This window comes from Scardinius erythrophthalmus, assembly GCF_964197995.2.
Source record: "Scardinius erythrophthalmus genome assembly, chromosome: 18".
In the NCBI taxonomy this organism is placed as follows: Eukaryota; Metazoa; Chordata; class Actinopteri; order Cypriniformes; family Leuciscidae; genus Scardinius; species Scardinius erythrophthalmus.
In genome coordinates, this window is record NC_138238.1 from 29,406,975 (window position 1) to 29,420,097 (window position 13,123).

Genomic DNA, 13,123 nt, shown 5'->3' on the forward strand with positions numbered 1-13,123 from the left:
CCCCACACCTTGGCTCGCAGACAGCCCCAATGCTGTCCCAATTCCACCAGGCCATAAAGTCCCGGACAGCAGATGATGTGGTGGCGTGGACAGGCTGAGGGGGCAGAACTGGGCTCTTGGCTCTGACCTCTCTGTACTCAGCGGCAGCTGTTCGCATGGAACGTGCGAAATGTGTCCTGGACCCATAGGCTGTGACCACTACTTCCTCAAGGAGATTGGGGTGAGAGCCTCCGACTGTTTTCACCAGGGGGCCATCCCACAACACAAGGTCCCCAACGGAGCACACCTTTTGAGGCACGAGCTGGCCTTCCTTGTGACTGATGAGTAGCTTGATTTGTGAAGGCCGGACCAGTTCAGGGAACCTCAGGAAATATTTTCTGCAGTTTCTTGGGTGACACATGACGACTCACCTCCGCAATACTATCAAGCCCATAACAGACAAGCTGATGAGATCTCAGGGTGCCCTTTGAGGTTGCGACCCGGATCTTTAAGAGGTATCGCTTTGTTTCAACGGTGACCTGCATACCACCGACACCATGGACTGTAAGTGTCACCCCTTCGCTTCTCAGGTTTAGCCCGTCTGCAGCCTGATGGGTAATGTAGTTTGTGTCGGAAGCAAGGTCTATCAAGGTTCCGATTTTTTGCCCAGCATTTGCTGTGACCTCCAGGATCATCATTATGACCGGGAACTCATTGAGCCCGCTCTCTGCCAACAGACTGCGCTCTGGCGCAGCTGAGCTGAAGGTCTTTGAGACTGAGTTACAGAAAACATTTCTGCACTGCTGAGCTAATTCGGGAGGCAACTTGGTCAGGAAGTCTTCCTGGGCGTCAGTGTATTTTTTCACTCCGCCTCTTGCTGGACTAAGCCTTGAGCTCTTCTGCCCGCTTCCCTTGCTTACAAAGTTAGGACAGAGGCAGTAATGATGCGCCAAGCTCTGAGTGTCCTTGCATGCTTCATTTCTGCACAGGAAGTTGGTTTTGCATTCTCCATCATCACCATGAACCTCTAGACATTTCCCACAGGCACTGAGCCGTCTTGCTGCTTCTTTCTTTTCTGCCAACTTGAGTGTTTTAAACTTCTTGCAGTAGAAGAGCTTCCTTCTATGGCCATTTTCCCCACAGACATCACAGGCTGTTGAAAGGCTAGCAGTTTTGGTGGCCTTTGTCCGGGCATGCTTCTGTGGGATTTTTTCCTCCTTCTTCCCAGACTCATCATCTCTTAATTGCTCCAGCTGTTCATAAATCTTTTCCTGGCTCCTGAGAAATTTGAGCAGCATGTCAAACATGTCGTCCAACGAGGCATTCTCTCCTTCCGCCACGTAAATCAGCCACTCCTTTTTCAGGCCCTCTGGCAACTTGCTTTCCAGGGACATTGTCACAAGTGGGTTTTTCAAGGCGCCTATGTTTCCCAACACACTGAGGTCATGCAAGGCCTTTTCAATGACTTGAATTAAGTCCACAATCTTTCTTGGTTGGTAACTTTTCACTGGGGGCAGTGCCTGCAATTCTTCCACAATCTCTAAAGCGATAGCAGTCTTGTTTCTAAAGCGGTTTCCCAGGACGCGAAAGATTTCGTCCGCTGTTCCATAAGTTGACAGGCGGAGGTCCCTTGCCACCCTTTCCTCGAGACTGTCCAGCAGCTGGAACTTTCTCACCTCCTTGGAACCTGTGGGTTCTCCTTGTTTCTGGAGTGCTTCCCAATCCTTTTTCCAGAGATAGAAGTTCCGCTTTCTTACATCAAATTTTGGTAGTGCTGTCGGCCTCAATTTAATGGCAGGGGCTGGTGAACTGGTAGTTTCTTGGGATGCCCGTTGGGGTTCTACTTTTGCCTGTATAAACAGGGCTTTCCCCGAAACTCGCTCTAGCAGGCAAGCTTCGACATTTCTCACCCGCTGCTGAAAGTCTTTACGCTCCTCATCTGGGATCCAGCGATTCCACTGGCAGGTCGCTTCTTTTGCTGCCTTGATCAGCCCATCGAGATTTTTGAGCATAAATTCATACGCCTCCAACTTCAAGTCAGCCCGAACTGAAGAAAAACGCTCACACTCCTTTTCAGCTGAAATCATTGCTAAGGAGAGTTCAGAGTTGCCAAAGTTATTCCATAGGAACTTCTGAATCAGCCCTTCAACTTCCTCTAGTTTCCCTTCACATTCCTCTCCTGTCCTTTTGATGTCTGCAACCACCTCGTCCTTGGAAGCAACTTTCTCTTCTTCCTCATAAGCGGCTTCCAACTCGTCATTAGCTTCCATTACTTTCTCAGCATCCTGTGAGACCTTACAGAAGGCATCCATGATCTCCTTTGCAGACATTTTCCTGCATGACTTGACGAGAGAATTTGCTGACCGGGAGAAACGCTGTTTGGCAACAGTCCTCTCTTTCTTTAACTGCTGCAAAGGTTTCAGATCGGCCATGTTTAGCTGAGATTGCTGAGCTGGAACATCAGACTGGAGCATTGGCGCTAGGACTACAGCAGGGGGCTGGAGCTTTGCCTTGAGCTGGGCTGGGGCTGGAGCGCAGCACAAGAGTTTTGGTGCTGCTGGGCTGGGCGGGAGCTTTGGCGTTGAGCTGGGCTGGGGCTGGAGCGCAGCGCGAGAGTTTTGGTGCTGCTGGGCTGGGCGGGAGCTTTGCTCTGAACCAGGCTGGGCCGGGATTTGACGTTGGGTGTTGGGTTCAACCACTTGAGCGTTTTTTCACTGTCAAGTGTTGAAGCTTTCCTGCACAATTTCCCACTCTTAAAAAAGGAAAAACCTCGCCTCTGAATATAAAAAGAACAGGATTCCACTCAGCAAAGTCCTTTCTGATCCATTTGGTCCGTTTATTTTGACTTTTCTTTCTTTTTAAAGTAGCAGGTGAAAAACCTTCAAATAGAAAAAGGAGAAATCACCAGTGTACAAAAACATGACATTTAAAAAAAAAAAAAAAAAAAAAAAAACCTTTTTTTTTCATTTTTTGAACCCATTATTATCCACACTTGTACAAAACGTCACATATTCAATGCAAACATTTTAAATCATCATTTTACAAAATCCTATATATATAAATACTATAAACAGTTAGGGCTTGCGCCACCCACATAAACAGTTACTGTAGCAATGTAACGTCCTCTTTAAACAAACACCGCTTCAGAAAAGCATTGGCTTTAAACGGCAGGAGTCTATGAGTCAGGTAAGCAGATTCGTTTTCTTACCGGCAGTCTTCCAGAGTTTTGCGGGTTTGTTGTTTTGTGCAGTGCAACCTGTAGAGTTTCCAAACTGTTTGTGGTGCTCGTTTGCCCTTACTAAACACTGACAGCACATACTAGGAAGAAGCCGTTGCACGCGCTCAGCCGATTACAGATTAATCCCACCTGAGCGCCCGTGAAAATGCATACTACCGCCAGCGGGTGGTGATGAACGGTAGTCAACGCAACAATAGGCTACCTATACCCAAAATATGGACATTAAACAAATGCAATGATGAGAAAAAACTGTACATGCACTGATGTTGTTACTGATGTCTTATGTTTTATTTATTTTTTTCTTCAGTGCAATGCATTACTGTCTATGTGGAAATAAAGCCGTAAATAGAACTTTATTGATGTTTGTGTACATTTTCCATTGATAATGGCTGCAGTTATTCATCAAATGATAGAGTAATATAGTATATTATCATTTATAAATCATAGTAATATTATCATTTATAAATAATAAATGATAATATTACAACCAAGCATATAGTATCCTGATGCACTGTATAGTCAAGTGCACTATATGCTTTTTAAATAGCCGATTCATTGCCTTAGATCAGAGTGGGGGAGCAATGTTGTTCAGTTCTAGGAAAGTATGCCAGATAATAGTCAGCTGTTCCACCTTGCACAACCTAGTACTTAGAACCAAGTGTAAAGATTGGGAATTGTTCCATGCACATTTCGTTTGACACAGATCTGCATGATTCCCACTGTATGTTTACATCTTGAAGTGAATTCCAGACTGCCAAGAGCAGAAATAATCTATTGCTGCATGCAAACACAAATCAAGAAAAAATAAAATAAAATTAAGAGTAGTGAACACACACCCAGAGCAGTGAGCTGCAATTTTGCTGTGGCACCCAGGGAGCAATTGGGGGTAAGGTGCCTTGCTCAAGGGCACCTCAGTCGTTTCCTGCCAGTATTGAGAATCAAACCCGCAACCTTCAGGTTACCAATCTGACTTTCTCATCATTAGGCCATTAGGCCTAAGAAAACACCTGAACATGAAAGAGATAAAATAAATCTTCCCTTACCTCATTCACAAACACCCAGTGACTGTCTTTTGAGGCCAGGTTAGTCTCCACAGCCTATAGAGAAACAAATAGAGAATAAATCAATGTCAGCAGTTTGTGGCAGATGTAATTGAGCATGAGATGGTTTGAAACTACATTAGGTTGGAGCCCTAACCCAACCAAATCTGCTGGATTTATTGTATTTAAAAATATGTATTTAAAATGTGATGTACCATCATAATTAAGAATGTAAATAAATTATTTAAGGAATAATTGATGACGGGCAGCTGAATTGAAGTGAAATAATGCACACCAGAGGTGGTTATGTGAGGTGGTTTCATCTCGGTTGTGCATTACTTTTCGATTAGTTCAACAGTCTGGAGTCAATTATTTGGCTACACTTTATTTTAATGTGTCCTTGTTACAGTTTAAATTCAATTCAGTTCAATTCAACTTCACTTTATTGTTGGAATATCTTCCAAAAAATGTCTTGCATCACATAACCTTTACTGTCTCACATCAATTCACATCAATACACATCCACATCAAAATAATAAAACACAATACAATAAGCATCACTTGCTACAAAACCAACATATAAGCAAGCCGATCTCATTAAAAGCATCTTTATAGCACGCATTGTATTCATCGTGCAATTTATCCGCAAAAATGAGTTTTTACGTGCATATGATACACACTGTAAACCCCTAGGGTAAGTTTAGTGGTGTGGGGTACGTGCGTATTATATGTTTGGGTAGGATTAGTGGTGTGGTCTGAGGCAACTGATTATACTATATCACACAAGCTAGTACACAGTGTCAAACAATCTCATTTTTAAAAACACTCGTATCATGTATCATCTTAATACACTGTAATCCACAGTAATGCACATTATGTCTCAGTCAAAATGTAAGGTCTTGTTTTAACACTAGAGAAACATGCACCTTTTGGCCACCACTATTTTCTGCCTTACTAACTCTATGTCCTTCCATTTCTGTTCATTACACGCTGACATAATGAGCCTGACCTTCTGCTCAAATGTCAAGCAAATAATAAAAATGCATTTGACAGTAGAATCTGGAGGAGGACTTTCATGTTTTAGTCTAATTTAAAAATAAAAATAAAAAAAACCTTTTAGAATATTAATCTAATGTAAAACAAGCCCTCTGGTCCTCGGTGAGTCACAATGTGACAATATACAAGACATACATCTTGTGCAGACATTTGGAAATATTAATTGACCTTTGCCTATTTGAAAAACTGAACATCACATTTAGTTTTAACTATTTTAATTTCATTTACTTTACCAATGTATAATGAGAATATGTTGGAAAAAATTATATACAGTATATGGTATATATGTCACCATCATGTTCAGTTGTTTTGGTTTTTCTTGTCACATGTGTTCCTTTGTTCTAGTTCCCCGCCACTCATCAGTCACCATGGACACTAACACTCATCATCACAGCTGTTTATATTTTAGTTAATCATCTCTATGTATTTAAGTTCCTGCTTGTGTTTGTCACGTGTGGTTGCAGGAAGGCAGACAAAGATGAGGATATATTTCCAACACAAAGGTTTAATGGTAATAATATAAATGATAGCAGAACAGGCAGCAACACACATAATACACAACGTAGATCAGACAAAGATTGACTGAACAGACAGAACTTAAATGCAAACACAGATGACGATGATTATCTGAACACAGGTGATACAGATGAACTGATAATGACAATGAAGATGACACGTAACATGGGATGACAGGCAGACAAGTCCAATGAAAACAAACTAAACAAAACACAACTGTGACAGTGTTCACTTCTTTGTATTGTTCGTGTTTTGTTTGCACACATAATCGCAGGTTGGCTATTATCCTTGTATTTATCTAATTAACTTCGTATTACCTTCATGAACACGTATAAACTCAGCGTTACAATATACAGGTTTTGGTTTGGCATTTTGGTCAATTTGTATCTTGTTAGTCATTATTCATGTCGAATTCATGCACTTACTGTACCGCAAATATTGCGTTGCGTTTTTTTGCAAGTGGTATAGTCTTGCACGGTGGGTGACGCACAGAAGCTACTGTAGGGGAAAACACGGTTTGTCAAACCATTCGCAAGGTGGTCCTCGCTCTGCAGGAGTACATGAATAGTTTCATTAATAGTGTTCCCCCGACATTTATCGACCATGTCCATAAAAGAGGGCTTTTATAAAATTGCCGGTAAGATATATTGATAGGGTGACATCACATGAACACTTTTTTTTTTTTTTTTCAAAAAGCAAATTTCACAAATGTACTATACAATACATGTTAAGAATTATTTTAAATATTTATTATTATTCTGTTAATCTTATGATAGGATTCCCTAGAGTCATTGCAACATGTATGCAGTCTATTGCTCCAATCTCCACTGCTCTAGGGGAACATGAGGCAGATTATGTTAAAAGGAAGTCCTATCACAGCTTTAATGTTCAGGTAGAGATGTGAATATGTGAGATGATTATTTTCTGTGAGATGAATCTTTAAATTAATAGTAACATTAACAAATATAACAATGATCTACTAAACATTTCATCTGCAGACGACTTGTGGTGGTCATGAACGTATGATCACAAGTTTGGATGCCAAATGGCCTGGCTCCAGTGCTTGACTCACGAATTTTCGTGAGTCTTTGTTGTGTCAGCACTTTGAGGAAAGCAAGTTAAATTTGGTACAGTACAAAACACTGTTAATTTGAACTGAGATAGAAAAAACCTACACAATAACCCCCATCATAACCCTCAGACAGGGCCACAGCACCGCTTTAATGTGGCCCTCAAACAAGAGTGAAGATAGAGATGGCCTTTGGCCTCCTAAAGGCACGTTTCAACTGTTCAGCACTTCAGAGTCACCATAGCGGACCACCCAGCTGGTGCAGATGTAGATGCAATCACCATACAATATTACACTTAATAAAAGCACATTGAAACTGCAGATATGTCTCAAACTGTTTTATTGGTTTTGTGGGATGGGAGGGAGAAAGAAAGCAAGAGAAAGTTGCATTAATAAATATTCATACTAAAGTGTTACTTGGTTAAATTAGTTCACATACTGAGATCAGTTTTATCCAGCTGTTTGATCTCCAATATTTTTTTATTTATTTTTTTGGAGCCTCCTCAGCTCACAGTCCAGCTCATTTAGTGAACAGTCTGGTTCAAGTCTCCTTTAGTGAACAGTCTAGTTCAAGACTCCTTTTGTACAGGGCCCTGACTGAGTCTGTTTCCACCTGAAACATAATTCCACCACAAACATGATCATTACAAGTTTTCTGGAGGCTCATCAAATCACAAAAAGTTCCTTGACTTCCTACAAACACAGTTTATGTCAAGGGTTTTAAATCCTTACACATTTCTTCTGAAACCCATTTAGGTAGAGGCCTCAGTTTCTGGGGCAGGTTGTGTAAAATCCTACAATAAAAGAGATGTGTAAGGGCCAGTCCCTTTTTATGCCACACATTCAAATGTTTGCCATAATAAAAAGCCCAGTGCATTCACATCAGCAACTCTGAGAACACACAGACAGAGTGTCTTCATCATTTCCTCCACCCTAATAAATAAAAATAGGCCAATGTAAAGCATAACTGTTGTAAAGCAGGTTATGTTTGGTGTTCTGTCTGCTGCATACTGACCTCTGTGTGGGAGACTGTGTGTATGTGTGCTGGCTTCAACAGGGACACTGTATTTCCCTCTACTGCAGAACATACAGTCAGCCATATTTAAAACTTAAAAGTAGTAATGTATTGCACACTTACCCAGTGTTAATTGCTTATAGAGGAGCCAGCACCAGGGTCAGACTGTACAGCACCTGTAATCCCATCCATAATCGGCCGTCCCTTATTGTCTACTCAGAGCCAACGGTTCCCCTTCGTTACGGGGAACTCCCGCTGCGTCGAATACAACGCTACAGGGAATGCCTTCGGCATGCGTTATCTGAAGTCACTATACAACTATTCCAATCTGGATTGGTGTGCGTCATCGTGCGTCATGACGTTGCATGTGACGGTGACCCGGACGCTATATAAGGGTCACAGGAACAAGGAAATGACAGCTTCTGTTCTTCAGCAGCGTTCTATGTCAAACTGTACGTCTTATTTGGTGTTGTCTGTCAAATCTACTATGGCGAAGGCAGTGTGCGTCTCCTTGATTTAAGAAAAATTAAAGAAGCAAGGATGGCGCACACTTGCTTTGTGGTGTTGGGTTGTGAGCGGAGCTTGCACGGACAGTTCTCGAGGGCACTGTCTATTTTGTGCAAACTGAAAGGATTCTGTGACTGGGATCTCGCGTTTGCCGAGGCAGCGCGTAGGTTTATGTCTGCATTGCAATACAGAATCTATAGTGGCTCGGATCTCGCGTTTGCCGAGGCAGCGCGTAGATTACGGCTACTCTGCAATAAAGATTCTGTGACTAATCTCGCGTTTGCCGAGGCAGCGCGTAGATTAATGTCTGCATTGCAATACAGAATCTATAGTGGCTTGGATCTCGCGTTTGCCGAGGCAGCGCGTAGATTACAGGTCTGCAGGGTGTAGACTCTGAGTGTACTCTTCCGCTCCCGCCTGAGCCTGTTTAAAAATAATAAAATAGGCTTGCGTTCCTAGTGCATCAGCTCGCGTCTGTCGAGGCAGCGCGTTGTCTGTTTGCATTGGGTTCGCACGTGGAGCAGTGTTTACAGGTCTCGCGCACGGTTCGGAAGCCCGCGTCACTGTGGCTTCTTCCGACCGTGTTAAAGACCCGGTGTTTGATTTATTTGATTCTGAGGAGTCAGATACTATCAACACTGAATCACGAATATTCACCACATTATGAGGAGTTGCTGGAGAAAGACTGGGGCTGTAATGAAATTAAATGTTTGGTAATTTAATAAGAAGGAAGCGTCTAAAAAGAGTGCTTCCTGCAAACCCAGTCAAAATCCTTGTGTCAGAGTCTTCCTTTTTCAAACGATCTCCATACTGAGGTACTGAGATTGTGGAATAATTGAAGAGGAAAATTAAAGGGGAATTTAATGATGCAGGGGGTAGAAGAATATTTCTCCCAGATATCGTATTACCTCTGATGACTCAGACACGTCCCTCTAAAATTAAAGTGGAGCTAATATAAATATTATCTCGAATTTGGTAGGGAAGGCTTATATGGAGGACAGTAACCAGCTCCTCATATTCTGGGAAGTCACCTCTTCCCCTCCCCTTCCCCCTGTACAGGGCTCGGGGTCAGAGGAGACGTTCTCATAAAAAAAAAAAAAAAAAAAAAGTATTATTTTCGGTTAGTTCCTGCCGGTCTATCGCTTCAGGTCACCGAATCTCAAAACCTGAGGTCAGTCTCGAGGGACTGATCTCCTTATTAGATTATTCATCGGTTACGTCCTGCCAGTAAACTGCTTCAGACCACCGATAAGCACATTATATCACCTGAGACTAACCCAGAGAAATTGATTCCTCTTGTAGATTGTTTAGACGCCTGGTCAGGCCTTCCGAATATATCTAAATGGACCCTGGGTATAGTTAAAGGATATAAAATCCAGTTTAAAGTAAGACCACCCGATTTTAACGGGGTATTTCACACACTGGTTTTCTCACATCAGCGCCAGGTGATGGAAAATGAAGTTGAATCTCTTTTAGCAAAAGCAATAGAAATTGCCCCTAATCAGGAGAGGGATTCAGGTTTTTACTGCCGTTACTTCATTGTTCCGAAAAAGGATGGTGGACTTCATCCTATTGTAGATCTTAGAGTATTGAATAAATCTTTGAGGAGATTTAGTTTCAATATGCTCACTATACCCAATATCATTCAGCAAATCAGATCTGAAGACTGGCTTGTGACATAGATCTCATGGATGCTTATTTTCATAACTTCATCATCCATTATCATAGGAAGTTCCTTAGGTTCGCTTTTGGGGGGAAAAGCTTACCAATATAGGGTTCTTCCTTTCGGCCTAACTCTATCCCCTTGCACTTTCTGTATGGATGCTGCCCTTGCTCCACTGAGACTTCAGGGGAACCGCATCCTAAATTATTAGATGACTGGCTTATTCTGGCAGAACCAGAGACGCTAGCAATCCAACATCGAGATGTTGTTTTGCGTCATCTTCAGTGCTTGGGGCTAAGGCTCAATGTCAAGAAAAGTTCTCTGTCTCCTCTTCAAAGAATAACATTTCTTGGAGCTGAGTGGGACTCGCAATCTATGCAAGTTCACTTGACCCAGCCACGTATTTAAAGTATCGTGGCTGCAGTTAGAGCTATCAGGTTAGGCCAGGCCATCACTGTCAAACATTTTCAAAGAATTTTGGGCCTTAATGGCAACCGCATCAGTAGTGATTCTACTCGGCTTGCTTCATATGAGGGCCCTACAGTGGTGGCTCAGGACCAGGGGGTTTTCCCCAAGGGGCAACCCCTTCCGTACGATTAGAGTTACGTCCAGATAACCTCGTTCTCTAGTCATATGGAAAGACATACGGTTCCTGTCCCAAGGCCAGGTGCTTGGAGCTTCGTGTCCCAGAAAAATTCTGACCACGGATGCTTCCCGCATGGGCTGGGGTGCGGTCATGGAGGGCCGGTACACCCGCGGGGTCTGGAAGGACCATCACCTCGCATGGCACATCAGTTGCCTGGAGATGCTGGCAGTATTCTTTGCCCTTAGGCATTTCCTTCCAGACCTCAGAGGCCATCAGGTCCTTGTTAGGTCTGATAATATATCGGTGGTCTTCTACATCAACCATCAGGGGGGCTTGAGGTCTCGTCCTCTGTGCAAATTGGCCCATCATATTCTATTATGGTCTAAGGACACATTTCTCTCTGTGAGGGCCATGTATATACCTGGGGTTGATAATGTGGGAGCAGACACCCTGTCGAGGCAGGGGCCCAGGCCAGGGGAATGGAGGCTCCACCCCGAGGTGGTGGAGCTTATATCGGAGAAATTCGGCCAGGCGGAGGTAGATTTATTCGCTTCTCATGAGAATTCTCATTGCCCGCTCTGGTTCTCTCTCTCGCATCCAGCCCCGTTGGGTCTGGAGGCCATGGTACAGACGTGGCCGAGGCAACGTCTGTACGCCTTTTCCCCCGGTCGCTCTACTCCCTGGAGTTCTGGAGAGGGTCAGAGGATTTTGAGTAGATCTTATTCTCGAAAAACCACACTGGCCTTCTCGAATAGGGTGATCTGGTGGCCGAGGTCATCAGATCAGCTACCTCCAGAACTCCCCGGCTCAGGAAGTTTTAATTGAGTTAGCTGGACCCAGCCTTTTACTGCCCTATGGCTTCAGTACTGGGATTCTTCTATACTCTAATCGGGACCTCTCGTCCACGCTCAGAGCCGCTATGGCGCCTACGGCCTCCATATGCTCTCAGGGTGGTCCACCCGGGTCGTCCCATGACCTCCATATTTCCCTGTAGCCTTCTAGGATGAATCCTGTTATCCTTGCAGGCTGACAGGTCTGTGGAAAGAAAAGCCCCTGTCGGTTCTGCGGGATACGTGTATATATGTCAGATTAAAAGAAAATCTACATATTTTGGAAATCTGTTAGCTTTCTAGTAGGAAATTTCCCCGGTCACCAATAAGGGTACCGGAGGCTATCTTATGATTTCCTCTGGCTCTTCATCCTTCGTTGCTATAAGTGTGACAGGAGAGCCTTCTAGGCTTTTAGGGTTATCCATTAATGGTGCCTTGGAGTCAGTGTCCTGCCTTTTTAGGCATATGTATATATTGGACCTCACTTCTGAGGCTGTTAACTCAGCCTTTTTCTTACACCAAAAAAGACAAGAATAAAATTCTTAGTATAGTGGGTTCTATAAATTCTCCCCTGTCCTTAGCAATGATCCTCACCTTCAGAGTGCTTTCTGCCTCTGTATGCTGCGTCAGAATCTGGATGAACCCTGTCTCTGCAGGCTATCATATTAAATTGCTTAGAGCCTTTATTCGGCTCCGCAGAGTATATCTATATAGGGTATTAAATGGGAGTTTGTTAGCTTTCTTTGAGATATTTCTCCCCGGTGACCAAGGTACCGGAGGCTATTCTAAAAATTCCTCAGCTCTTCATCCTTCGTTGCATGTACGGTGTAAGCAAGAGAGCCTCTTAGGCTTCCAGAGATTATCCACTAAAAAGGGTGTTAGGAGTTAAGTGTTCTGCCTGTCATTAATCAGGCCTATCTACTTGGACCTTAATATCGAGGTTGCTGATGCGACCTTCCCTTTGTACACCAAACAAGAAAGAATAAAATTCTTAGCACAGTTGGATCTTTCACTCTCCCTTGCTTTAGTGCTCTTGAGTGTGCCAGATGCTTCACACCCAGGGCGCTTGTTCTCTGTGGGGGCTAGCTGGTACTCGTTCCCCGTAGCGTTGTATTCGACGCAGCGGGAGTTCCCCGTAACGAAGGGGAACGTCTCGGGTTACTGGATGTAACCCTGGTTCCCCGAGAGAGGGGAACGAGACGCTGCGTCCCCTCTCCCCACCTTCGGGGCGCCCTGAGAACAGCTGCTTTGAACCTTTTTCGAAGCTGTCATTTCCTTGTTCCTGTGACCCTTATATAGCGTCCGGGTCACCGTCACATGCAACGTCATGACGCACGATGACGCACACCAATCCAGATTGGAATAGTTGTATAGTGACTTCAGATAACGCATGCCGAAGGCATTCCCCGTAGCGTTGTATTCGACGCAGCGTCTCGTTCCCCTCTCTCGGGGAACCAGGGTTACATCCAGTAACCCGAGACGTTATCTCACCCTAACCGCCACAGTGTATTCTGGTTTTCTGAATTTAACTCTTTATTTCTGTTTGCTGCAAACAAGTGTTTGTGATAAAATGTTCACAAAAGTAATAAAAGGTTGTGGTAAATAGGCCTACTCACCACTTTGA

The 13,123-nt window shown here is 43.6% G+C and overlaps 1 protein-coding gene across 1 annotated transcript in view; it reads right to left on the reverse strand.

Moving 5' to 3' along the window:
* The window catches only part of grid1b (glutamate receptor, ionotropic, delta 1b), a gene marked incomplete at its 5' end in the record, with an annotated part of 528,834 nt that overhangs the window by 122,144 nt on the left and 393,567 nt on the right, over positions 1 to 13,123 (reverse strand). The window contains one exon of the mRNA XM_081391989.1: positions 4,261 to 4,314. Coding sequence (XP_081248115.1) covers positions 4,261 to 4,314 — 54 coding nt within the window. The remainder of the gene's footprint in view (positions 1 to 4,260; positions 4,315 to 13,123) is intronic.